Source organism: Sebastes umbrosus, chromosome 22 (assembly GCF_015220745.1).
Source record: "Sebastes umbrosus isolate fSebUmb1 chromosome 22, fSebUmb1.pri, whole genome shotgun sequence".
Classification (NCBI taxonomy): Eukaryota; Metazoa; Chordata; class Actinopteri; order Perciformes; family Sebastidae; genus Sebastes; species Sebastes umbrosus.
The window spans coordinates 8,442,199-8,470,191 of record NC_051290.1 but is presented as its reverse complement, the minus strand read 5'-3'; the positions used below and the strand labels follow the sequence as shown (position 1 = coordinate 8,470,191).

Sequence of the window (27,993 nt, the reverse complement as noted above, 5' to 3'; positions counted from 1 at the left end):
CGTGCATTTTTAAGACATTTTTCAGTCAGATTTTGGAATTTTTCTGCCTTTTTTTGACATTTTTTCACACATTTTTCAGCCTTTTTTTCAGACATTTTTTGGGGAATTTTTGGCCTTTTTATCAGCCTTAATTCAGACGTTTTTACAGATATTTTTCTGACATCTTCAGAAAAAATTTCCGGCTTGTTTTCAGATATTTTTCGTAATTTTTTGGGAATTTGTTTTCTTAAATTTTTTCAGACATCTTTTTTGGACATTTATTGGTCTTTTTAACATTTTTTTGGGACATTTATCAGCCTTTTTTTGGACAATTTTCTGATGTTTTCAGTCTGTCTGTGATCAGAGCCCCCCCTGATCCCAGCGGGACGTCAGAAGAGTAGGCGGTCCTTAATGTGGCCCAGACCACCTCTGAATGTGGTCTGAAAGATCAGATCTCAAAGCGTCCTCAATGCGTCTTGAGTGCGTTCACACCTGTACTTCGAGCTGTCCACTTGTGATCACTGAGGACGCATGTTAATACCAGGTGTGAACAGGGCCTAATATAAGCTTCAAAACATCAGTTCAGAAACTTATGTGTGCTGTCACTGATGTTAGGTCCATGTTCTTCTACGGTCTACGGTCCATACTGACAGCAGTGGATCTCGGGGATGGAGCCGTCTTCCCTGCTGCAGTCACACTGTGATTTACGCTGGTGGTGAGATTAATTGTTTCTACATGAAAATCTTGGCTTTCGTAGCTTTGATCAGCAGATGTGAGAGTTAGAAACTTAGCATGTTGACGAGTCTCTCTTGTACACCTGTTGCCCAAAAACTTACAGTTAGAGCAACAGAATTGTCCATACTGACATTAGTCACTTTCAGCTGAGAGAGATGGTGTGATCAGTTGGTGCTGCAGCTTCAGTGACGGAGGTCAAAGGTTTTAGAACAGATCTCTGTCTTTCTTCAGTGTGAGTTTTTGAAGAAGTCGAGCCGTTTTTCTCTCAGTAGCTGCTTTCATGTCCGGTCAGGATGTACAGGTTGCTCAGTGCTGAGGGATCATCTGTCGGTGTGCTCTGAAGGATGATGTCTCTGTACAAAGTCAAGAAGGAAAGGGAGGGAAACCTCACAGCTCGTTCAGAGTGCATGAATCAAACACAGAGTTGGCCCAAAGCTCATGATTTAGCTTATGCTGTATATGTAACATAGTCGTTAGGTGTACATATTTGTGTTATTTTCATATTTTTATGCGGTTATTTTATATTTAATGCTACAGTATCCATGGTAACGATGGAGCTATAAAAGCTTGGCCGCAACCGCTATCAGCGGTACAAAACAAAGTTAACGGGGCTGTTATGAACTGTGTATAGAGGTAACGTAAAGAGAAGAAAGACCTCCCGTTACATTCACAGTATCTAAACCAGTGAAAGATATTGTGAGATGAGTGTATTGTCAGAAAACATACCTGTTTGTTCCCAAAACTCTGAATGCTCGACTCTCGTCTGTAATTTCTTGTGTCACCTGCAGATAAAAGATGAAATTCAACTTGTTTATAGACACGGTGACAAACACATAACATCCCAACCTGACGTAGATCTCGAAGCTAATCACCTCATTTGATTGAAAGCTCCTCCCTTTCAGGCCGTGCTTCCAGAAAGCCAGCACACTGTCCTGTAAGCAGACTGATAGAACAATGTCATGTCACTCAGCTGTCAGCGGCAACAACCACAACGTCTCACTCTCACTGTGTTTATCATGTGATTGTTTCTAACCTAGAGCTTCGATGGGGAAGTCAAAGACCATTTCAGCAGCCAGCTCTTTAGATGGAAGCCCTCGGAGGTTCACTATCTTTACAGTTTCTGTCCAATGAGCATCAAGAATGAGATGTTATTATCATCGTGAAAGATGGCTGGAGGATTTGGAACATGTGTTGAGATAGAAGTGACTTACGTTCTAATGCGATGAGAACAGTGTCTCGGTCCATCTGGGTTACCTGTACTGCCCCGAGTGCTCCGCTCTCTGCAGACGCACAAAGAGACAGGATTTAGTGAAAGCTTTGAGCTGAGCTCTATAAACAGATAAACAGGCAGTCCATCTTACCTGGTGCTGAAATAGGCGTGCTGTTCAGCTCTATGATATCAAACTTGAGCTGTTGGCTGATCGGCCGTTTCCCGTTACTACAGTCTCTCACCCCGACACACAGCTGGGGAAACTCATCCGACACCAACACCAGCAGCTCAAATATAGGCAGAGACTCAGGTAGCTTCATCGGTATGTGCTGCAACGCAAACACAAAGAGGAAGAGTCAGGTTACGTGATGCTAAGAATGCTAGATATAACCTGGTAAGTGTGACAATTACAGGACACGTATTATGTATGGTTCACCAGTAGATTTTTTAAAGCCTGAGCCATGAGGAGGTGCAGAAGTCTCTCAGACACTTGAATTACAATATGCTGAAAGGTTATAATGGATTTTTTTTGCTCAACGATGCCAAAAGATTGTTGTCTACTGAAGTTTTAACAGCAAAAATGATCGAAAAATTAAAAATGTCCCTAGTGAGGAGTAAGGGTTAATACAGGACCATTATAGCCTTACAACAGAATACAATATATAAAGTGCTATATTTCATTTAAAGTGTCTGTACAAACCTTTAGATGCATGAACTTCTGCAGAGGCTCATACCACAATAGGAGAACCAGGCCAGAGGGAACTGCCCCGCAGAGAAATGTACTGTCTGTGTACGGGTTTCTGGCTGAGAGAGAGAGAGAGAGAAGACAGATGGAGAGTCTGTTATTGTTATGACTGAATAAACATACAGAGAATGTAGAAAGTAAAGTGTGCATCACTTACCTACACTACACCTCCTACAGCCTTTAGTGTCGGGGATCTTCACAGATACAGCAAACTTTCTGTGGCTTAAGAGAGAAAAGTAAGAACAACTGTGGCTGTCACTATGTATAGAGTTAAAAATATCTTACTTTGGTGCCACCCATTGGTAGCGCCAAGACTGACACCATTACTATTACTACTACTGCTACAGCTCTATGTTTCCAGTCGCACCTGGAGCTGATCCTCTCAGTGAAGCGGCTGGTGCTGAGCGACAGACTGCTTTGTTTCTTCTGCAGGTGTCCTCTCTGGTCAAACAGAGTCGCCAGACTGTGGGAGTAAAGCTGGGAAGACTTCCCTGCAGGACAAGATACCTTCTTAGAGCAGCGCATAGCAATACAGCACACTCTGACGTATGATCTCTGACTAAAACTGACATGAAGAAGAGATTTGTTACCTGATACAGACATCAGCACGTTGTTCATAACATACAGCCATGTGCATCGCTGAGGGAGCAGCTGTGGGAAGAGAGGAAAGATGACGACATTGAAGAGTTGCTTTGAGTTCAGATGTCCCATGTGCTGTGATACAGTAGCCTATAGTACACTAATAACACTAAATAATGGCAAATCAGTCCCTTTCTTACCTTCTCTAGTGTATCTTCATGAAGTTCATTAAGGTTCAGTGTGTAGATGCCCTCCTCTGCCCCAAGAATAAGGTACTGATCTAAGAGGGAAAAGTGGTTGTTAAGAGAAAATATTTTTTCCTACACGATAACACAAAGAGATCATGATATAAATGTATGTGGGGCATAAATCTTGTTGCTACTTGTACAGTTGATGACATATCTAGCAAAGCTGACTTCATTCTATTTCGAAGCACTCTGGACACTAAGAGACGTAACCTGCCAAAATGAAAAATAAATTAATAAATAAATAAATGACTCGATAAATTAATAAATATCATCATGTCATTAAATTCAGCAAAAATAATATTAAAAATAAATGCAGCCATTAATTAACTGATAAAATGTGAAATAAATTAATATTTCTGTTTTAATTTCTTTATTTATTTATCTTTGTATTAATTCCCTTTTTTATTTACTTTAATTTTCCTTTTTATTCCTACATTTATTTTCACATTTATTTTTTTTATTTATTTAATATTTTGAAATGAATGTATTTATTTATGCAAGATTTTCCCTTTGCATTTCACCCCTTATTTATTTCCCCAAACTTATTTATTTCTGTATTCTTTTCTTTATACATTTCTTTACATATTTCTATTTACATTTCTGCTTCATTATGGAAATGAGGGAGCTGTCACTTTAAAATGTAATATTTATTTAACAAAAATAAATACATAAATAAATAAAAGGGAAAATTAAACAGAAGAGTAAATAAATAAGGGAATTAATACAAAGATAAATAAATAAAGAAGCAAATTAAAATAGAAATATCAATTTATGTCACATTTTATTTATTAATTAATTAATCTAAATTTATTTTTAATATTATTTTTGCTATTCATTTAATGACTTATTTATTTATTTATTTTGATTTTGGCAGGTTCCGTCCTCCATAGTTATTGTCTTACCTCTTGTCTTGGGTAACACCCATGTGACAGCACAGTTGATTTTAAGAGGACAACCGTTGAAGACTTTGGAGAAGCAGGCTCCCATCTACAGAACAAGCACAGCAACTCAATCACCAATGGTCTGACAAGGTTATAGTGACCCTTCAATGTTTAAATGATATCCATTCTAACAAAAACAGCACGTATGATTATTACAATGATAACATTAAGTAATGTATTTAAAGTTGCAGTAGGCTACTTTGCACATTGGCGACGCCAAATACCAGCAAGCAGTAGCTGGGCGCTGAGGCTTCCAGAGATACCAAATATATCTGGAAATGTGTAAAAACTGAAGCACAAACATATTTGATGGAATGATGCAGCTGGATTATTTCATAAAAACTGTTCCTAGTGCAGCTTGTATCATGCCATGCGAGGAAGCTTATCTTGTTAGTCGTCGGGGCGTTGCCGTCGGTCAGATTTTTATCATAGGTCACATGCTGTTAGATTTCACACTTACATGGACTTGAGGGGTAGGAGGAAGTCCATGACAATCAGCCCTCTAGAAATGTCAAAGGTTACACATAACAAAACATAGGGGGATGATAAAAACTCATACATCAGATGCATTACAAATCAAAAATGTCGTCCGGTTGCATGATTCGTCACCATTAGACAGACATTAGGAAGTTATTATGTTAGCAAATCACACAAGCTACTGATGTGAGAGGCTTCCACTCACAGCGTCCTCAGTGTTTTTCCTCAGTGTGCTCCATTCAGGTGATAGCGGTGTCTCTCTTTTGGGAGAGGCTACCTTCCTCTTCTCTGGTGTTGCAGGGTCCCCCACAAGCAGACACGGATCACTGCAGCGCTGTCTGATGTCCTGAGTGGCCGAGCACCTGGCCAACACTTGAAAAACACAGGAGGGAGGAAGGGGAAGTGATTTTTGTCAGTCTGGGGCTGCGGTCGAATCATCTTTTTTACAACAAGAGCTCTGATTGTACCTGATTGTGTTGTACCTGTAGTGGAGGTGGAGTCGGCGTCGGTGACGGCAGCGTCGGGGCCCAGTGTGCAGCTGGGTCTCGACGTCAGTTCGCTGTCCTCGGTGCTGGGAGTTGTTAAAGAGCTGAAGGCCGGCAGGGAGGCCGTAGCCGGACTGTACAAACCACTCTTCCTCCCTCCCTGAAAAACACCAGCAAACACATGAATCACTCTGAAGGTCATCCTACAACACGTTGTATATATACTAATCCTATAACCTGTACACCATGTTGTAATGCTTGGCTGTAGCAATGACATCGTCACACCTGAGAACCCGAGCTGCATAAAACCGGAGTCAAATTCCATGTATATATACAGTATACATTGGCAAAATAAACCTGATACTGATTCTGAAATTCTGATTTAAATACTGAATATCACTTAATCTCAACTGATCACAATTCACAAATTCACAAGTTTGAGTTTTATGTATTTGATCTATTCTGTCAAGTCTTCCTGCTGGTGTTTTTAAGTATAATTCATGTTTTTGTTCAGGTGTACACATACTCAAACCTCAGATAGAATCAGTACAGTATGCAGTTGGACCACAGCTTCAGTGTTATGGTTGTGCAGTTACCACTCACATCAGTAGATGGCGCCCTCCTAATGGTTAAACTCCTGAAAGACAAAAAGAAGCAACAAGGTCCTGATCAGGCTCCAAAAAAACCCTCAGAATCAAGTCATCTAATGAGATCCAAATCAGGCGTCATGGCAACAAGCTGGACAACAAAAAGGCTGAGGAGGCTGAGGGGCGGGGTTATAACAGCAGCACACAAACACACATCTGGAGGAAACAACACCAAAAATAAACAAATAAAAGCAGACAAAAAGCCCAAAAAAGCAGAGAAGCAGTGGGTTTGTGCTGAATCACATCTGAACCCAGCTCATGACTTTGGGGATGGGGTTAGCGGAGAGCGAACACAAACCCACTGGTTACGTCAAAGATGTTTGGCATTAGCTGATATTCAAATCATAAAATAAGGTCATCACAAGAAGCTTATTTCAGGGGTATTTATGTGGGATGGGGGACAGGGGGCACTGCTGTTAGGAGAGGCTGGAGTTGATGGACGTGGCCTACCTCAGCTGCAGAGCTTGCTCCACACATTCCAACAGGCTCCTGCAACAGGAAGACCTGCTGTTTATCTGACTACGGGTCTGAACGGGCCAGAACAATGGCAGGGGAAGGAACCAGAGGTCCACTACGAGCCCCATAATAGAGGCTGAGGGCTCCTACTGCTTTCAATACTTAAACATATTACATAACAATCAGTCTAAACTAAAAAGGGTCAATGCAGGTCAGCACTTTAATATCCACATTCTGTCATTAATGATACGCTCTCTCTGATTGTGTTGTCGTGCCCAATAGTGCCACCGAATCCTAAAAGGCAATTTTCATCTGGTGACCACAGTCGGATTAGCAGGTCACGTGACACTCACCTGCCCAAGAAGAGATTTTACACAGTCCCTACATATGATTTCATATAATTTCAGGATTTGCTAAGTATTTAAGAGCCTTGATGACTGTTACTGATAAAACATGGAAGCCTGGAGAACTTCTTGGGAGGTATACGACTGGGTGAGCTATTTTAATTGAAATGAACGGGGCTCCATATTGGAACACAGTATCCAGTTCGTTTAGTGAAAACAGCTGTGTTTAGATTTCCATGAATGAATGCAAGACACTTGGATAATGCTGCACAGGACGTTTTTCAGAAGTTTTTTTATAACCTTTTGCTTCTGTTGAAGTCTATTTGCATTGATATGCTTTCATTTTTTTGGCTCTCCTTAACACCGTTCGATTGAAAACTTTTTCTGGGACAATAGAGAGCCTAGGGAGGGGAGTACTAAAAACAATTATCTTGTTTTTGGGTGAATTGTTCCTTTAAAATCGACGCACCAAAACCAAATATTGTCCTTTTCATCTCATGCATTCTTCTTCCTTGTCAAAAACCTGGCTCCTACTAGGGCTGGGCGATATGGAGAACATCAAATATCACAATATTTTTTGACCAAATACCTCAGTATTGAGGGTTGACTATTGGTGCATTAGTAGACTTAGTCATTCTTTGGATTCTTGGGCACTATTGGATACTGTTGAAAAACATAATCAGAGTGTATCGTTGACAAAAGGAGGGGGAATTTGGGCAGTTTTTGTCATTGTTGTCATTAGATTAACTACTGATTGCTTCAAGGGAGGCATCCTGTACAGCTGTGACATCTCAACAGTGAAAATACAGAATATAAACCCAATACAGAACGAAGGTATAAGAGTCTTACGGTGAGTTGTCTTCATCTCCAGACAGACTCCAGTCGTCATCATAAGAGCCTTGCTGTAGAGGGGAAACAGAGTCCAAGGTCATATTTATGTATCAGTAAATATATCACTGTCACAAAAATACATTGCAGAAGAAGAGCGTTACCAGGGCAGGATACGGCTCAGTGACTTTCCTCAGCGGAGGTCCAAACTTCACCTGGTCGACTGCAAAGAGAAACGAAGCGAGTGTTATTTAGTGTTCACACAGAACTGTGAGGTTTATCAGACAATAAAGAGCAGGCCAACGCGCTCCCACACAACCCAGGCCTTTTCATCATTCACTATTGATGAGCACTCGCTCTCAAGTGCATTGATTAGCCTTAGTCGGAGCTAGACACAGGATGCACTCTGCAACCACACATCACCTATCAGGTCAATAATGAGCTATAGCACTAACCCTGACCCAATACAAGAGCCGAGCACAGCATGACAACTAGGGATGGGTGGATCTATACTGATACTCACAAGCTACTCAATTGGTATCCATTACTTAAAAAAAATATCCATAATATAATGATATAAAGACAAACGTGCATCACTTCCAAACGTTTGCACCACTTTTGTATAATGTTTGCCATTTAAAGCAGCAGTGGTTAGAATTGGAGCAAATATGATTAAAACAAGTTATTTTTATAAAACGGTCACTATATCCTGACAGTAGTGCAGCGACGTGATTAACAGGAAGAAGCAGGTCGAGGTGTAAACAGAGAAACCAAGCTGTCAGTCGACAGTTTGACTATGAAGCAGAGGATGAGGGGGGAACTAGTGAAGCAGAAAGAGGAAGTTGTCTCGGCTCAGCTAGCTCTCATGGTGTCGCCGAACGCCCGCATCAATCAATGAAACTTCCGTCAACATTTTAAAGTTGAGAACTTGATATGAGAAGTCAGTCAAGCTGTTTCTTTTGATATTTAGAAAACTGATTGTAAAATATCTCACATGCATGTCAGAACTGTCACAGTTAACACTAAAGGAATGGAAAATGTCATTTGTTTTGCATGTTTTACTCCATTTACTATGTACTTTGAACTATTTTCTACCCTCCCAGCAGTCAGCAGTTTCACTGCAGTATGAAAATCTTCTTGCAGAGACTTGAAACATGATTGCAAAAGAAATTCCATCATAGTGAAGATAGCGTGTCCTTTTTTGGCCTTGTGTTGCTGCACGGTAACGCAGTTGGGAACGGCTGATTCAAACAGCTCTGCACTGTCTTATAAAGTAGCCGAGCAGCTTCCCCGACCTTTTCACACCTACTTCACGTTATTTACAGCATGATGCCTTGTTGTTGCACTGCTATTTATCTGTTTCCTGTTGCAGCATAGCTCTATGTCTACGTCTGTCAGTCGGTTCAGACAGAAATATCTCAGAGATATTCATGGTCCCCAGAGGATGGAAGCTACTGACTGTGGTGCCAAAAGTACTAAGGCCCAGTCTAGTAGTAATATCAGCCTAGTAGCAGTGGTAGTGTGAGCCTTCAAAGCCCGTGTTGGTCAAACCGAGGTGCAGGTGTTGGATGTGTTTGTGGCTTTATGTGTCTATGACTAGCACACTTAAGGGAAGTTGAGGTCAGGTTGATTGATGATTCGGTGCTGGGCAGAGTGTGAAGACAGACGATCACACCAGATACGCCACAAGAAGCCCGTTGGCAGTTGCAGCGGGTATGAAGTCACTCCAGCCAGTGCATACATAGAAGCACCACTGTCTGTCACACACCACTGGCATGTTCTCAGTGCCATCCTCTGACGCAGCCGTCGTCCCACATGTATGGACGGGGTTACTGGACGACGGCCGCCAGCAGCAGGCTCACTGACTGAGAGCCTTTTGTCCTCATTCATATTCTGGAGATTACAGCACTGAATACTGAAGAGTCATAGCAGACAATGAAGCCACTCTTCACACAAGTACAACCAGCATACAGTATATTTAGACATGCATGCATGCAGTTACAAGCACAGCCATCAAGTACACTTGCACATACATTGATTGTCAAAGAAAATGTGTTACTGTCTAATATGTAAGATCTATATGGATGATATATTTACATGTAGATGTCATGGTGCCTGTAGCATTAATGTTGCTGTTCTCTCGTGCTGTTGTTGACATAAAAAAGATTCTAATAAAATCATAATAAGTGTCAAATTAGAAATATCGCCTTGTGGTTGTATGTCTCCACCAACCAGTGAAGTTGCAGTTTATGTCAGGCATTCCTGACATTTACGAGAACGGACCGGACGGACAGACGGACGAATGGACAACCCGGAATCATAATGCCTCCGGACACGGCTGTTGATTTTTGTGTATAGAGAGAAAGCGAATAAGCGTATTTCCCAAAATGTAGACCTCTTCCTTTAAAGGAATACTCCAACACACAACCAGTCAATATCAGTTCCACCTCAGTGCATTGGGTACAGAGAGAGGTCCAGGACATGTTGACCCTAACACAAAGTCTGGAAAAATACGCAATCCAACACTTTCCAAATTTCCCAAAATGTCAGTGTGTCTTTAAAATGTCTATGCGTGTGTGTGTGTGTGTGTGTGTGTGTCCTCACATTGTTCTTCAGACAGCGTCCTCTCTACAGGCAGGTGTTTCCCTGCTGACTGAATCTTGTCTGGAGCCACATCCCCGATCTGTCAACAGATCATTAAGATGACACACCGGCAAAAACACTCACAATGTGACCGTCTGTCTCTTTCCACCAGCTTTTCTTCCTCTGTGATTCGCTGTACAGCATACAGAGTAGACATTTGATTTGGATGTCACAGTATAGTAGTACTGACCTCCAGCTCGTTGTCGTCCATGCTGTGTGTGTGGCTGGTGTGGAGCTCCGGGTTGTTGGCCATGTCCAGCAGCTCGATGACCAGGTTACGGGTCAGGAGCTGAGTCACAAACGGATGCTGGAGGAACAAATTACACATCAGTATCTTGAACAATAACAGAAGACTAATGTTGATCTCAGAAAATCATCTACTACACTAACTGGCCTCCTAATTAATTGTCAGAATTTCAGTCTTTGGAAGGACATTGCTATGCTGGACCCAGACCTCTGAATCACCACTAACATCTCCGATTTGGGGCTGCAACTAACACTATGAGTAGTGCATATATAGAGACAAGTGGTTAGTTAAGGACAAGCTATAAAGAGCAAGCTAACCTGCAGCAGCGTCTCAGCTGAGGGACGTTTACGAGGGCTTTTAATGAGAGACATCTTCACAAAGCTCTGGAAACCTGCTGACCTGCAGAGAGCAACAAAGTGAATGAATTGTACATCCAGAAGATATATAGATTAACAGTTGGTCCTAATCTACACTGAACACTGACATTTAAACTCACCATTTGGTTTTATCCTTTAGTCTTGGAGGTTGAAAGTTGCTCTTGGACATCAACATCAGCGCTCTGAAACATAGTTTGAAATGTCACCGGGCTGGAAAATGTCTGAACTGTTTACATGCGGCGACTCTCCAGGAATGAAATACAAAGCAGCCAGAATGTTACACAACACAAGAGTTCATTACATCTGTCTGAGCTGAAGAAGCCCCCCGTTGTCTGTGCTGACTCACCTCATTGGGTGGAGGTCAAACATGGGCGGCTGAAGCTCAGCCAGCTCGATGGCGGTGATGCCGACGGCCCAGATGTCACACAGGTGGTTGTAGCCGCCCTTCTTCTCAACTGCAGCCACCTCTGGAGCCATCCTGCACAGACGAGAGAGAAGAAGAGGAGAGGAACATCACATCACGTTCCAAAACATACTAACAGCAGTATTGTGTGAATCTGCAAAACCCCGTACAGGTTGCGTCCCACTCTGCATGGTGCTGTAAACAGACAGCTCCACTCATCTTACCAGTACGGAGTTCCTATAAAAGACTTCCTCTTGGCTACGGAGGCACTGATCTCTGCTGCCACTCCAAAATCAGCTGGAACAGAAGAGACACAGGCAGGGTCACACTGGAGCTGAGCGGCCCATGATACATTATAGATGGCCTATTTAAGCTCACTTGATGAGTGTGAGGAGTTTATCAGGTATTGCAGGTGTGCACATGTGTGTGTGTGTAGATACAGATCACCACTGACCCAGTTTCACATCTCCTCTCTCTGTCAAGAGGATGTTGGCTCCCTGCAGAGAAAACCCACAACCTGATCAGTATAATAATGTATTGATCACAATCACACAGTAACAACTTGACTTAAAAGAAGCAGCTGTACCTTTATGTCTCTGTGCATTTTGCCAGTTTCATGCAGGTGATACAAACCCTGGAAAAAAAGCACAGAATTAAAATCAGCTGAGCTTGGGCCGATTATTTTGTTTACATGTCTTCTATTATTAATTAAAACTTTTAATAAACCACAACTTCATATAAATCAGATTTTACCATTTCAAACCAAGTGTAACTCAAAAACCATAATTTTAGTTGAAATGACATAATGGTGCACATTGAAAAAAAAAAGAAATTGTCAAAGTTAACGCCACTAATTTCTTTAATGCATTAACACAACTTGCCATTTTTAGATTATAGCGGGCTCAGTTTTAAGCTAAAATGAAGCATCATATATCACACTGGCATCATATGAAGCTAGAAAACCGAAGGAATCCAATGGTACCAATAATGTCACACTAGCTTGTCAGGAAGGAGGATAAATAACGCTCCAAACTTGCGCTAAATTTTGGCGAGGAAAAACTGTCATGGCCATTTTCAAAGGGGTCCCTTGACCTCTGACCTCAAGATATGTGAATATAAATGGGTTCTATGGGTACCCACGAGTCTCCCCTTTACAGACATGCTCACTTTATGATAATCACATGCAGTTTGGGGCAAGTCATAGTCAAGTCAGCACACTGACAGCTGTTGTTGCCTGTTGGGCTGCAGTTTGCCATGTTGTGATTTGTGCATATTTTCTTATACTAAAAGCAGTACCTGTGAGGGTTTCCGGACAATATTTGTCATTGTTTTGTGTTGTTAATTGATTTCCAATAGTAAATATATACATACATTTGCATAAATCAGCATATTTGCCTACTCCCATGTTGATTAGAGTATTAAATACTTAACAAATCTCCCTTTAAGGTACATTTTGAACAGATAAAAAATGTGCAATTAACTATGGACAATCATGTGATTTGGAATGAAAAGGAAACAGAAAGATGGCACAGTATTTCCAAGAAAGGCAAGAGGAAAACTAAAGGTGCACAAGAATGCTTGTATATCAAGTTAGACTGCGGAGGATTATCATGATGAATCTAAAGGCAGTGAACGGTTGCGCTCTGTCATCACTCATAACCACCAGTCTATTTAGATAAGATGGATAAATTAAGAAACTGCACGAGTCCATTGGCAGTTGTTAAGTAAGAATACTAAAGTCAGACAAGACCTGTTGTCTTCTGGGAATTCTGCCTTTTTAATTTTTCTTCAAACCTTCTTATTGAATAAAACGTCGCAGTGAACAGAAGGTCACTCGCTAACAAACGACAGACCGTCTGGCACGTCCCGCTGTGGACTCTGTTGTGCTGCAGCAACATTTACCTCTAGAGTGTATTTAGTGGTCTGGCGAGGTTAAATACTATTTAGCTCTTCTGTGGCCGGGGGAAAAACACATGAGTCATTCTGTCAGCAAAGTATCTTTAGAGATTTTTACAACAGCAACAAGCTGCCTTTCACACAAAGAGCCTTACCTGGAGAGTTTCTCTGCACACGTACGCAATCTGTTTCTCCTTTAATGGGCCCGTCACTGAGGAGGACAGTTTGATTAATAGCACCGAGCCTGCAGGTACATTTCTAAAAATAGAGCGCTACTGGCTTTTTCAGAGCTTTTCAGTGTGCCCGCTTCCACATCTGCTTTACAGTAATTATACTAATGAATCTCAAAATGAATGTGGAGATTACAGTCAGACTATTTTAGGGAAACGGGTCTGCTGTCTGACCCAGAGTCAGATGAGAAGATCAATTTGCATCTAGAGATAAGTCCAGCACATGTTTAGCAGAGCATATAGCATAAAGATTAGAATCAGTGGAAGCAATACTAATAAATCTTTGTTGAACCGACTCCAAACTGTCTCATTTACAGGCTGTATCTCCTTTACTTAGAAGAGTTACAAATAGAAATACAATAACCGATGAAAGGGGTATTTTTGTTGGACAAAGCTAGGGGAGACATTTCTCTGTTTGTGCTAAGAGGGACTGACCATTGTTCCGACGGACCATTATTTTCCGAAAGCCCCAACAGTCCGAACAATGTCCCATCGGACCAAAAGTACATTTGTCCGAAAGCCCGTTATCCCGGAAACCAACGCCTATTGAAAATACACACTTTCCCTGCGACAAACAGAAGCACATTGCTAATTATTATGCAGAATGACATCTTAGGACCTTTCCGAGTTTTGTTCCTACTATGGTGAAGGCACGACCCAGCCTACTCTGCCTCTGATTGGCTACTGCTCGTTGCCTGCGTTGGTTAGGTTAAGGCACAATGAGGGAGAATGGTTAGGTTTAGGGTAAGAATATCAGGGTAAGCCATCAGAGGCAGAGTAGGGCAGGTCGTACTTTTGCCATAGTAAAAAAAACGATGACATCATTATGCATAATAATTAGCCATGTGCTTCTGTTTGTTGCAGGGAGAGTGTGTATTTTCGGAGCAATGGGTCTTCGGAAAAATGGGCGTTTGTTTTCAACATAACAGGCCGTCGGACAACTGGGCTCTCGGTCCAATGGAACATTTTTGGGCATATTGGAGTTTCGGAATAATGGTACTTTTGTTTGCCAAACAAGGAAGTTAGCATCGCCCTGGTTCCCTCAACAAAAACCCAATGGGATTGTTCCATTGGGTTTTGGATTATTGCAGAAAATAAGCTCTGTTGCAAACAAACGTTTATGATACTTACACATTTTGTTCAGCAAGATAATCTCCACACTTTTATAATTTTAAGTGTGAATGCAATCACCAGAAGTAAAAAGCTAACGTTAGGCCACATTATCTCTGTGCTGGACACACAGATGTGAAATATGGATCTTTTTTCACCTTTCTCTGGGTAACAACATTTCCATTGTTTCTTTAAATGGTAATGCAGCACTTTATAAAATGAGCTGCAGATAAAACTACTAAAACTGGATGTAATAAAAGGTCTACATTCAGAACTCTTAACAAGTCTTAGTACCGTGGTAGATATCCTGAAGTGACCCCCCACCGCAGTACTCCATGCAGATCCACAGCTTGGTGTTCCTGGAGAGAGACACAACTGTTATCTAGTGTTTGACATGAGCTGTGCTTGTTCTCCACTTTATCAGGGACTGTGAAAGAACATTAAAACATTCAGTACCAGAAGGAAACTCTCACAAGTAAAACACTCCCTAATATTCTGAAACTAACGCCCACAAACATAGACAGTATCATTCACCAGCTGCCGTGCCAACAGTCTAACTGAGCTCTAGAAACGAGTGGGAGAGGAATCCAGCGGCAGTGTGGGGAAAATAAAAGTCAAATTCCACATATTTAAGTCCACCGACAATCTCAGGAATTCAAACACATCTCCAGCGGACGGGCTGCAAAAATCACACGGCACCTGTGGTAGCTGCCGAAGTAGGCCACGATGTTTTTGTGCTTGCACTCCTTCATCATGGTGATCTCCTGCTGGATGGACGTGATGTCATCACCTGAACAGACAGACACAGTTTAGTGAATGTTTGTCTCACGACAGTCTGGTGCTCCTACAGCTGGAGGGACAATTATAGACCAGTAAACCATAGGGTTGGACTAGTGGGAGAACTGGTATATGAGGCTGACATGTCATTCACTTAAAGGTGCAATGTGTAAGACCTGGTCAGAAAGCAACATAAAGTTTTCTGATCATTGCTTGCTCATATTAGACTCAGTAAACTTCTGAATAAAATTTATCTAAAATCAAATAAAATCTTGGTCCCAATCTTGTGTGACACAGAGACACAATATCAATCTGTAGGTATGTCAGACTGTGTGATGAATGGACCTTGTCTTGTCCAAAGCCGTCTTATGAAACTGATATTTATCTTCGCCTCTGGCTGACTGACGGAGGCGTAGTTCCCAAAATGTCACAATTAAATAATCAAATAATGAAGAAAAAAGAAATCAACCTACTAACTGCTGTTTTGCAAGCATTAGTGAGCATGTTGTGTCATGTGTAACATACCAGGGTCTAGCTTGACAATCTTGATAGCTGCCAGTTCAGACGTCTTGATGTAACGAGCCTGAAAGGGATGGAAAATATATAACAGTCTATGTAATAAATAAATATAAACATATACATTATACCTTGCTGTTTTATAGTTTCTGTAAGGTCAAGCTAGAAACAGAGTCAGCGGAGAAGGATGTTGTACACAGAAGGACTGGGTCCAAGACTATATTCAAACTAGAATTACGGCCTCGTGGTTGTACGCCTCCGCCAACCAGTCAAGTTGCTGTTTCCATCCATGTCATAATTAGCACATGAATTCTTGGCCAAAAACATGTTTTGTGAGGTCACAGTGACCTTTGACATTTAACTACAAGTTCTTATCAGTTCATCCCTGAGTCAAAGTGGAAGTTTGTGCCAAATGTGAAGAAATAATTCCCTCCTCAGGCGTTCCTGGATGTTGTGCCTTCACACAGCTGGTATCAAGCTGCTCTACACCCAACAAGGGCGTACAAGGCATACTGTGTTTTGCACAGCAACACCAAACGGCTTTGCATTACTTAACATCCCCGTCCCCTCAGAGTACATGGCAGATAACACTACAAACCACAAACCACTATGAAGTAGTCGTTAGACAACGACTAACTAGACTTTCAGCCAGGCTGTGATGAGCACATGAACACACGTTTTTAAAGCTTATTGGTGTCAGTAAGTTGGTTAATTGGTTGCCAAAATGTCTCATATTTCTTTTAATTTAACACATATTCTGTTGATAATTTAAGATATCTAACTAGCCACTAATCTTCTTTTCACTCATGAGTAATATTTTTGTAATAATGGCGCGAAACAGTATTATAGAACAACTATTACAAACATACTTATTCGTAACTTCTCTCATTAACATGCTCTTACTTACAAACAAACTCGAGTTGGACCGCCGGTATCATTTGTGTTCATTCACGTTACTCGCTCTAGACGCGCCGGAGAGGAGAAGAGGCTTGTCTCCATAGATCATAACTTTTCTTTCTTCCATTTACATCAACCGTGAAAGAAATAACCATTGTTGCTGCTTTGTAGGGCTACTGTACATGTTGTGGAAGTCCCAGATATGACGGAAAACGAAACGCCATTGGGTCTGGGTTCATAACGTCACCCGGCGGCGAGCTGTATTCACATACAGTGTCATTGCACTGACTGTATCTAGCAAGCCACACGTCGCTACTGCAGTATGACCCCAAAACAAACAGATTGTGCTGTAATTTAATTGCAATAAACAGATCAAAAGGATGCCGAATTAACTACATAATGATGCCGATTTGTAAAATGTATGAATTCATGCGTTGTCGGGTCTGTCTGCAAGACGACAAGCAAACAACTTTTAGATTGCTTGTTTTCTGGATGGAGTTTGGATAAATACGGCAGCGACGTTGTTGTTTCTACCATAGACATCCTGTGGTTTCTACACAGAGTTTGGTCCGGTGTCTGTAGAGATATGATGTACTATTGTAGCTCTGGGTGACCACAGACACATACAAGATTTATTTCCTCCATTTCTGATTTAACAACCACTTCAGGACGTCAGTGACGACAGGAGGAGAACCTAAACGCTGATAGGCTTTCGCGAGTTTGCTTCATTAACGCCGCCCGCGAATGGTCTATCGCGCCGTGCGAAAAGTTCACATTTGGTGTGACCGTACCGTTATGAATATGCACTTTTTCCATGAACACACACTTACAAACATGCACTTACTCATGAACACACACTTGTGAACACGTAACTTACTCACTAACACACACTTACACATGAATACATGTAAAACTTGGCATTCATCAGGTGAAAGGAAGCAACAAATCGATGCAGTTATGAGGGCTTGGTAATCAGATGTGGCACACATCTTTAGGATACACAGATATTCCTGCATGGAGTCCGTTGCTGTTTAATCTATCACACACAACATCACAGAGTGTGAGGACATTAAGTCGTGGTTGGAGCTCTGCCACCTGCCTGCTCCATCAAGATAGAAAAACCTGGGCATATATCCAACCGCTCAGTATGCTATCTTGATGATGAAGAACTTATAATTAGTTCAGCCTGCTGTCTCACCTTGGCTTTAACCTTGTATTGATTCCACAACACGGGAATCAATACAAATAGTTATTGGGCACAGAGAGCTCTTTCCTTCTGGCAATCCCAGACAAGCCACAGGTGAGTCAAAGGGTGAGACTGATGGCAGAATCACTGACTACAGACTCTTGGTAAATCTAGCTTATTGTAAAGGTTAATATCAGCGTCCCTGGGTGGGATGCTTTCAGCCGCAGTGTCTTCTTTGATACCATCACTACTTGGAAACGCAAAAGACAAAAATGTTCCAACACAGAGGGGCTTTAAAGTTCATTCTGACATAAATCACAATGGACTTTATTTGCTTTCAACTATTCAACAAGCAAACAATAGCTCACTGATAAGCAGAAACCAAGCTATCAACAATATAACAATACAACAATAGTGCCCAGATGGATAATAACGGCACAAAAAATTAAGAATTTAAATGTTGCAGTGAGTTCACACTTCCATGCCCTGAGGTGTAAATGTAATGTACAGGTCGACAGTATCTGAGGTAATGCTTAGGTAGAGCCTTTACCAGGGGTCAGCAACCTTTACTATCAAAAGAGCCATTTTAGGCAAAAAAAATAAATAAAAATCTGTCCGGAGCCGCAAAACATTTGAGCATTGTGATGAAGGTAACACAGTTTATAGTCTAAGTATATAGTATATAAGTCTAATGCAGTGAGGGCCAAAGTGCAAATGTACTACGGAGTATTAGGGCCACATTGAGGGGAAAAAAATCTGAGATTTCCAGAATAAAGTCATAATATTACAAGAAAGTCATAACTTTATGAGAAAAAAAGAAAATAACATGTAAAATTACTACTTTATAATATTACGACTTTTTTTCTCGTAAATTTCTGACTATATTCTCATAATATTACGACTTTCTTCTCTTAAACTACTGACTTTATTCTTGTAATATTATGACTTTATTCTCAAAATCTCAGATTAATTTTTTTCCTCAATGTGGCCCTAATACTCCGTCGTACCATAGACCTACAACAATGATAAATTAAAATGAAAATGTAAACAAAATGCAGTTATTCATTTCCATTTTTAAAAACCCACAGGGAGCCACTGGAGAGGAGCTGAAGAGCCACATCTTGCTCCGGAGACGCAGGTTGCTGACCTAAGGCCTATACAGTACATGGATTCAGTACAGACTGCAGAGCTTTTAATACTAAAGTCAAAACCTAACTCAAGGTCAAAGTAGTCCTGTAGCAATCCTACCCAGATCACCCAGTCAGAGGAAATCTGTGACCCAACTACACCAGAGCTGGTGATGAATGTTGTTTGGAAGCAGCCACACTGTGTTTTCAACTTCCTCAATATTTCCTGGGAACATCAGTCATCCCCATTCAGCGGCTGCACTGACGTCAGACGGTGCCGCTTCTCACTCTCTGGGCTTCCACAACAAACGAAGCAGCCACCAATGGGATAAGCGCGTCACCTCAACACAACCTGGCGGCTCGGCTGCAGTCACTTCCTGTTTTCTTTCCTGTTCAACCGCAGGGCCTTCCTGTGACTACAGTGATAGTAACGTCTCTGAGAAGATTCTTACATAGCCGAGCCTGAAATAACAGCTAGTTCAGGGTTACATACGAATTTGGAGCGGAAGCTTCACTGTCTTTTGATCATTCAGGCACCCAAACGGCTGAGCTAGAAATGATATACGCTCTTTGGCCAAACTGTAATTTCTTCATAATGAGACCACCTCATCTCCTGCATGGGGCATGAATGGCCCACAAACATGATGTTGAACTGAACATAACAACTTCAAACTGGTGTGAAATGTAGTCTTGTGCTTGTTATTTTTACACTCATTAAAGTAAGAATATGTAACTTGAATAGAAGTCCAACATTTACCCTGCTATTAGCTATGTTCCTCGTTCTTCATTTTCCAGTGTGTACTATTTTCTGACAACATACTTCGAACTAGAAGGACACTCGGTGAGAGATGACCTCCGCCAAGGTCGTTTCCGCAAGTGAAAAATAATACATGTATCAGCCCCGTTCGGATCCACTCCTAAATTTAATGAGTTCTTCCTTGGCCCATGCTACATCCTTCCACCATGAGTCATGAAAATCGGGCCAGTAGTTTTTCCGTAATCCTGCTAACAATTAGACAAACAAACCAACAAACCGAAACCAAAAACATAACATAAGTAGTATAGCATGCATACGAGAAAGTGCAATCTCAATGTCAAAAGGTAGAAAACCCCTGAACTTCTTCCTGAACCGTCCCTCTGTACACTTTGACCGTCTTGTGGCATTCGTGGTGAAAAAATCCATCGCAATATGCCGTCAATCACAGCAACACTAAAGAGCACTTCCCAGAAATCACACATGCAGCTGCATCAATAAAATAATTTATTAGGACGCCACAAACATAGTTCTGGTCAACAGTTGTACCACCGTTCTAAATCACTGCATACAGTACAGTATACTAAACTACAGGAGATAACACTGATACTGATGCTCCATGCTGCACCACATTACAAGTGGGGAAGCCAACCTAACGATGGGTTAAACCGACTGTAAGCAAAACAGATGCCACTTTCAACACAGCCTGCTTTTTAGCCATGCAGGACTGCAGGAACGTGGCTTGCATTGAGATGTTTCTCTATATAAGGGTTTCTGACTGTTGACAATGCTTTTATTAGGGTTGACTAATCAACCAGCACTTTGTTGAGCTGCACCATGTACATTATCATTCACTTACCACATGGGCCGAGCAATGTGGCGTAAAGAAAGCATTGTTGTCAATAGCAGGATCATTAATACGTTTAATGTGCATTTCTTCACACTTATTTACCTTTATGCACAGTCCAGCGTACCTTAAACTAGCACCAGCATTAAAAATACAATGAAATCTTACTGAAAAGTTACAATGGAGTTCCCCATTTGCTGCAACTGTTTCTTGAGAAACAAAAGTGTGTCCAGCAGCCCAGTAATTACAGTATGTGTCATGGCAAAGTTGCGAAATATGGTCAGTGAGCACAGGTTTTTGTTTTGGTCTCTGTACAGATACGATGACATCAAACCTGGCAACCTCACTGTGACAAGAAAGTTACAACAGGGTGCAGTCGCTGCAGGTTTTTCATTAACAGTTCTGTGAAAATGACGTGTTAACAAGTGAGCTTTGAGGCCATAAACTACATTTGCAATTCCGTTTAGAGGGAAATATATTTTCTCTCGGGTTACGCTCACAGTGTTAAACACGTGGATAACGTTATTTGGAAAAAAAATAATGCAACAAAACTACTTGGTTATGTTTAGTAAAAGATTATGGTGTGGCATAAAATAAGTACGTTAAAGGTCTTGTTTATAACATTTTTATGTAGACAAATATTTTTTTTCTTTAAATAGTACACACAGAGCTTTTAGAAAGGTGCCAAATAAAATAACAGCTTCAATCCCTGAGTAGATACGTTAGCATCTTAGCATTGTGACAATTGCGTCTAGTTACCTAACATTAGTTCCCTAAAACAATGTATGATGAAGATGTGCATCAGAGGGATTTAGAAGTGGGTGTCCGACTGAAAAATAAGTAGTTATACGCCGCATACCTGCATATTTCCCGCACTACACCACTGCTTAGATGATGAGCTTAATGTTACCTAAAACTAGATATCCTGAGAATACTATAGATTATGTTACATGTTACTCTACCACAAAAGATTCGTAGTCTGAGTCTGACTCTACTTGACCATAAAATACGCAGGTTGTGCAACGAACTGGCAACCACGTGTTGTGAAGTGAATGCAATGGAACGGGGGAGAGAGAGAGTGCAATATCTAGTGGCTGAATGTTACCAATAGCACCTTTAAAGCAAACAAGTACCTTAATTAAAATCATTCAGTGTTGATTTTTGGTTTCACACAGGACACAAACAGCGTTGTCCTGGGTGAAAATCCCGTGTTAGACTCACCCGTCCATCCTGACCTCCTCCTGATTAGAAACGTATTTGTGATGTATTAAAATCAAACGTAATCCGTCATTTTTTTGGAGACCAGGCTGAAGAATGATACTGATCTGAACATCTCACTTTCAGAAAGAAAACAAAAGTATTTCCCATAAATGAAATAAAACTATTATAAGCAGTGCTTCTTTCTGAGAATAGTCACTTCCTCAGCACAAAAGTGGCAACACTACTGCAAATGTGTCTGAGCAGAAGTATGATTACACGGTGCACAGTCTTAACAAGCTATTTTGACAGTGCTTTATAGTCTGGACTTTGTAATTAACCTCCACAATAAGTAATATGAGCTCAGATCCACGTCCCACAGCAGCTAAAATCCAAATCTGAATGTGTGATCCATCAACAGTGTAGTATATATAGGCCGCAGAGAAAAGTCTACAGTCTATCTTCACTGTTCCTTTAACACGATCAGAATCACAGAAACAAAAGGTTTCTATTCTCATTTCCGCCAACCTTCAACAGCAATACATGAAGAGATAAATCACAGAGAGGGCAGAGACACTGCCACTGATCTGACCATCTACATTTACTGTCAAAACCCAACGGTTCATGCCAATCTACGGTTGAATGCCTGTTATTTCCAAATACTTTTCATGCTATAATAGCAGCTTACAGTGCTCCAGTGTGGCAAAAAATACTTCCATTTGGATTACCCCTACATCAACAGACTGAGTCCACTTGAGGACAGAAAGTCCATCTGGACTGTCAGAGCCGCAGGAGGACATGGATCAAGATTAATAATAAAGGGTCACACATGAGCTCTGAGCTGCGTTCCCTCTGAATAATAGCAGTGTAAATGAGAGTCCATTGAAAGCCCACGCAGTCACATGTCCAGAGGTTTTTCACCCCTTGACTACTGCAGCTCCAGTTCCACCAAACCCACCAACAGCAGCAGCAGCAGTGGGAGTGATAATGTGCTATTGTCCGTCACTGTATATGTGTGCTGTTCCCCATTCAGACACACAGGCTGCAATGTGTTCAAATGTTACAGTAATACAAAGACGGTTCAGAATGCCACTGTCAAAGTCAGCTGAACGTTGCTCATATCAGCGTGTGCGACCGTTTTGATTGAAGTTTTATTCTGCAGCTTGTCATCATCTGAAGGGCGAAGAATCACCTCTCAATTAAACAGCTTTTTTGAGTTCTTAGGAGGAGATTTTTGTATTTACTGCTCAGTTTTAAAGCTAGACTGAAGATACTGGTATCATATAAAACTAAAAAACTAAGGAATCCATCAGTACCAACCATTTCATACTAGCTTGTCGCGAAGGAGGTTAAATAACGCTCCAGACTTGTGCTAAATTTTGGCGAGGAATAACTGGCATGGACATTTTCATAGGGGTCCCTTGACCTCTGACCTCCAGATATGTGAATGAAAATGGGTTCTATGGATACCCACGAGTCTCCCCTTTACAGACATGCCCACTTTATGATAATCACATGCAGTTTGGGGCAAGTCATAGTCAAGTCAGCACACTGACACACTGACAGCTGTTGTTGCCTGTTGGGCTTCAGTTTGCCATGTTATGATTTGAGCATATTTTTTATGCTAAATGCAGTACCTGTGAGGGTTTCTGGACAATATTTGTCATTGTTTTGTGTTGTTAATTGATTTCCAATAATAAATATATACATACATTTGCATAAAGCAGCATATTTCAACACTCCCATGTTGATAAGAGTATTAAATACTTGACAAATCTCCCTTTAAGGTACATTTATACAAATAAAAAAATCGATAATCATGCAATTAAATATTTTAATCGATTGACAGCATAGAATAATTCTAATAATATTAGTGTAGCCTGATCTTTAACTGCAACTCTGCAGAAATGCCGGGTTTAAACACAATGAATAGACACACACACAAAAAAAGAAAAAACGGCGCCGCATTTGAATGTTGATTTAAAATTCAAATGTCCACGTTACGAATGAAGCTTCAAAGCTTCAAACTACTGGGTACAACCCTTTATGCTATATGCTAACCTTTAGTCAGCAACAGAGACGAGGAGCTACAGAGGTCTACTGTAGTAAGATCACTTCTTTCTAACTCCACACCTCCAGATTTATTTTATTTTTAAACTTGTAGTCTTCAGTCCCGACCGACACTGACTCATTATGTCCAATTTACTGTAAACAGATGCTGCTATGTGGGGAAAAAAGCTCTTGTCATTGTCTGCTCTTGGATTTAAGAGATAAACAACTGAAGACAGCGTTCAAAAAGTCACAAATAAAACTTGCCAAATCAAAGTTTCTCTAGAAAAAAACACAACTTATTGTGGAAGCAGCCAGCTTCACTTAGACATGAACAAATAAGAGGGAACATGTGAGTTGAGAATATAACAGATACAGGACACGAGGGCTCAACTGCTACACCGATCAGCCATAACATTAGGACAGCATGGGGCACCCTAACCGGTCTGCGGCTACGCAGCCGCGTACGCAACAAACTGCGATGCATTGTGTGTTCTGACACCTTTCTATCAAAACCAGCATTAACTTTCTCAGCAATTTGAGCTCCAGTAGCTCTTCTATTGGATCGGACAACACGGGCCAGCCTTCGCTCCCCACGTGCATCAGTGAGCCTCGGGTCGGACCCTGTCTCTGGTTCACCAGTTTTCCTTCCTTGGACGACTTTTGGTCCTGACCACTGCAGTCCGGGAACATCCCACAAGAGCTGCAGTTTTGGAGATGCTCTGACCCAGTCGTCTAGCCAGCACAATTTGGCCCTTGTCAAAGTCGATCACATCCTTACGCTTGCCCATTTTTGCAAATCTTTTCTGCTTCCAACACAAAGTTCAAAGATCAAAATGTTCTCTTGCTGTCTGATATATCCCCCCCACTGCCAGGTGCCATTGTAACGAGATAGTCAATGTTATTCACTTCACCTGTCAGTGGTCTGAATGTTATGGCTGATGGGTGTATATGCTAAGGCTTAGACCTCCAGTCTGCTGTTCATCCCTCCAGTAGAGTACACACACTTGAAGAATCTATGACAACAAGGAGCACTGAAGCTGTCCTTGAGGCCTTACTAACACACCACGTCGGTTTGAACTTCACTTGTCACCCAGCTGAATGTAGGCAGAGCAGCTTCCGGAGCTGCTGTTGCACTGATTGAATGTCCAGCCCAGAACAGAACAGAACAATGCACAGTTTGGCTCATCTGTCATCAACAAACCACAGAAAATAAACTAAAAAAAAACAGAACAGGACAGGGTGTAAAACAGGTTGAATCTGTAAAGAATTCTATAGTAAGCAGATGAGACATTCGTCTTTTATGATAACGTCCCCCATGTTTCTGGTCTGGGGTGTAAAAAAAGAAAGAAAGAAACAATGCAAATTCTTGTGTTGCTTCTGCAGGATGCACAAGGCACCGGGGCGGGTTAACGGCACAGGATGTTTGCATCCAAATCATGACGTAAAAAGACACAACATGAGCCGTTAGCAACGAACTCAACATGGGAGCCATAGCCAGCCTCCTAGAAGAACAGAGAAAGTCACTCTCCTCCGACTTTAAAACATCCATCTCGACACACGAAGAAAAGCTAGACCAAATGTAATGTTAACATTTTTTGAAAAAAGGGCATTCACAATTTCCTCGAGCCCAGGGTGATGCCTTCAATTACAGTAGTATAGTTTGTCTGACCACTGTTGGATATGATGAAGAAAAACATCAAATCCTCACATTTGAGAAGCCGGACCAACACAGAATATTTGACTTTTTTTGCTTGAAAAGTGACTGAAATATGATACAATATACAATATGATTAATCGATTATCAAAACAGTTGTGTCTGTCGATCAATTAATTGACTAATCCAGATGTTCTCACACTTTTTGGGGCCTCCGACCCCTTTAAGGGGAGAACATTTTCCTCGGACCCCATCATCATAATAGTAACACTTACTACCATTTGTACTCTTAGATGCCATTGGAACTATTTGTATTCTAAAAATTTCCAACCTAAATACATCAGACCTCCGTGTAAGGGATAAATCAGCAGCAACTGGACTTGGTTTAGATTCTTGAAACGTTTCACTTGTCATCCAAGAAGCTCCTTCAGTGAACTGAAGGAGCTTCTTGGATGAAAGTCCAGTCCAGTCCAGTTGCTGCTGATTTAACCCTTACTTGGATACGGCTTTTATCCAAATGGCTGTGAAGAAAGCAAGGAATAAGGCTGTCATCATGTGGCTGTGTTTGATGTCAAACTGCACACACACACGTGTGGGTCAAGTGCTGTTTGACCTTTCACCGTCTTTGCTACGCTATGCCCAAACGGGGGGTAAATTGCGAGTCACCACAAAGTCACAAGCTATGCAGATTTAGGAGGAATATGACGGAAACTAGCACAAAGAAAAAGGAAGAGCAGCTACAACAAAAACTGTGAAACTACAGTTTACTACTAAAAGTATTTATAAGCCGGTGGAAGGCGGTTCTCAGAGTTTTTTGTGAAATTTGACAGTTATTTTTCAATATGCCAATCTATGGATGCATACGGGCAAAGCATAGAGATGTTACAATATAAGGGATAGAATAGAAGTGTTTATTATTTAAGTTAGATAGACATTATATAAACAATTTAGACTACTTCTCAGCCTTGGTAACGTGTCCCACATTGTCCCACATTGTCCCACATTGTCCCACATTTGTTTTTTTGTTTGGGATCTGGTCAACTTAATAGTAGAGAGGTATTTCCAATCTGGAATTAGCCAAAAACAGACCTCTCATGTCTGATTATTTTATCTATAACCTGCTGATTTTTTTAGATAACTTGAAATATTATGATATATATATATATCTCAAAATTGCAATATAAAATAACATCATGATAGGAGATTTTTATCCATATCGTCCATCCTTTAACGAAAACAACATGAACCTGTGGCTCAACTGATGCAACAGGCTGGTTACTGTGCTTTGTAAAACACCTTTTTAAGGGTCAAAAGGGTTAAATGGCTTTATGCAATGTTTTGGATCCATCTCCTTTGTGTGTGATCTGCAGAAGAAAAGGTAATTTAACCCTTATACAGAGACAATAACACCAGAGGGTTGATAAATCTCTTGATATCTTTGCCTCAGGCTGCAAAAACCTCCAACATGCATCAGTTAATTTGGTATATATAAATATATATACATATATTAGAGACTTCTCCACATGCATAGTTTCACCTTGATGCCAGGAAGTGGAGCACCTTGCAGTGTGTGTGTGTGTGTGCAGTGAGAAAACTAACTCGTCCTGTTGAAGGTTATTTCTTTTTTTTTTTGCATTTCTGTGCTGCAGTGAAAATGTTCTTGTCACTCACCTTGAACACATCTCCATAGGTGCCACACCCAATCCGGTGAATTAACTCGTAGTCATCCAGAGGGTCCAGGAAAGACACCCCTATCGTGTCCATGTCTGAAGAGGAGAGACACCTCTGAGGTGCTGTGAGGAGGGTGAAGAGCCTGGAGGGCTTTCTTTACTCACTCATCCCAGCAGAGGAGGTTGATGTCCGGGGAGAGAAAGCAGCAGCAGCAGCAGCAGACTGGCTGGTTAATGGGAACTAATTGGAGCTTATTAATTGCTGGTGTATCGATCCAGACACACACACACACACAGAGAGCTGCGCATCCACTGACACACTACAGGCTGTCTGTCTGTCTGTGTGCAAATAGTCCGGAGTGCTGCTGGAGTCACATCACGCATGAGCAAAGACTCTCCACACTGTAAAAAATGTCAATACAAGTTGTTCACCTCTGTCAGTCTATGGAAGACCATAAATGCCAGTAAAATAAAAAAAAAAAAAAATAATAAGATGAAAACTTAACCTAAAAAAAAAAAGATCCTGTAAGTCACATAATGACAAACTTTTTTGAAATAATTACTTCGTATCGCAAAATAATGAAAAAACATTCTCAAAATAATGAGAAACCTTCTTAAAGGGGCAGTAGGAAGTATATTTTTTTTTGCATCATTGGGCAAAAATTCCATAATAACCTTTCAGCATATTGTAATTCAAGTGTTCTGAGAGATTTATTTTATTTAACCTTTATTTAAC

The 27,993-nt window shown here is 41.1% G+C and overlaps 1 protein-coding gene across 6 annotated transcripts; it reads right to left on the bottom strand.

Annotated features, from left to right (window-relative positions):
- Positions 1-36: 36 nt before the first annotated feature.
- On the bottom strand, positions 37-27,668 carry map4k2 (mitogen-activated protein kinase kinase kinase kinase 2). 6 transcript variants are annotated; one of them, XM_037758889.1, is made up of 32 exons: positions 27,259-27,667; positions 15,883-15,940; positions 15,280-15,370; positions 14,875-14,939; positions 13,396-13,451; positions 11,931-11,978; positions 11,799-11,841; positions 11,569-11,641; positions 11,288-11,419; positions 11,061-11,123; positions 10,882-10,963; positions 10,508-10,624; positions 10,279-10,357; positions 7,839-7,897; positions 7,696-7,748; positions 6,497-6,535; positions 6,003-6,036; positions 5,382-5,559; positions 5,120-5,286; positions 4,898-4,939; positions 4,399-4,483; positions 3,449-3,528; positions 3,260-3,320; positions 3,037-3,160; positions 2,827-2,885; positions 2,625-2,728; positions 2,076-2,253; positions 1,926-1,994; positions 1,748-1,834; positions 1,587-1,657; positions 1,441-1,496; positions 37-1,067 (listed from the first exon to the last, which is right to left on the bottom strand). In XM_037758889.1, the coding sequence occupies exons 1-32, from the start codon at positions 27,349-27,351 to the stop codon at positions 980-982; spliced, it is 2,634 nt and encodes an 877-aa protein (XP_037614817.1). In that variant the 5' UTR covers positions 27,352-27,667; the 3' UTR covers positions 37-979. The 6 variants fall into 6 exon arrangements, with proteins under 6 accessions (XP_037614817.1, XP_037614816.1, XP_037614819.1 ...); XM_037758888.1 differs by having other exon boundaries at positions 2,827-2,891; positions 27,259-27,666; XM_037758891.1 differs by having other exon boundaries at positions 5,397-5,559; positions 27,259-27,665.
- Positions 27,669-27,993: the final 325 nt, after the last annotated feature.

Bases quoted from the DNA above. Each gene is read 5' to 3' on its own strand.
- map4k2 (XM_037758888.1), bottom strand. From the start codon at position 27,351: ATGGACACGATAGGGGTGTCTTTCCTGGACCCTCTGGATGACTACGAG. The intron at 13,452-14,874 runs GTACTAAGACTT...TGTCCTCCTCAG, and splicing joins ACTTCAGGATATCTACCACG to TGACGGGCCCATTAAAGGAG. The intron at 1,995-2,075 runs GTAAGATGGACT...GTGCGTCTGCAG, and splicing joins CACGCCTATTTCAGCACCAG to AGAGCGGAGCACTCGGGGCA.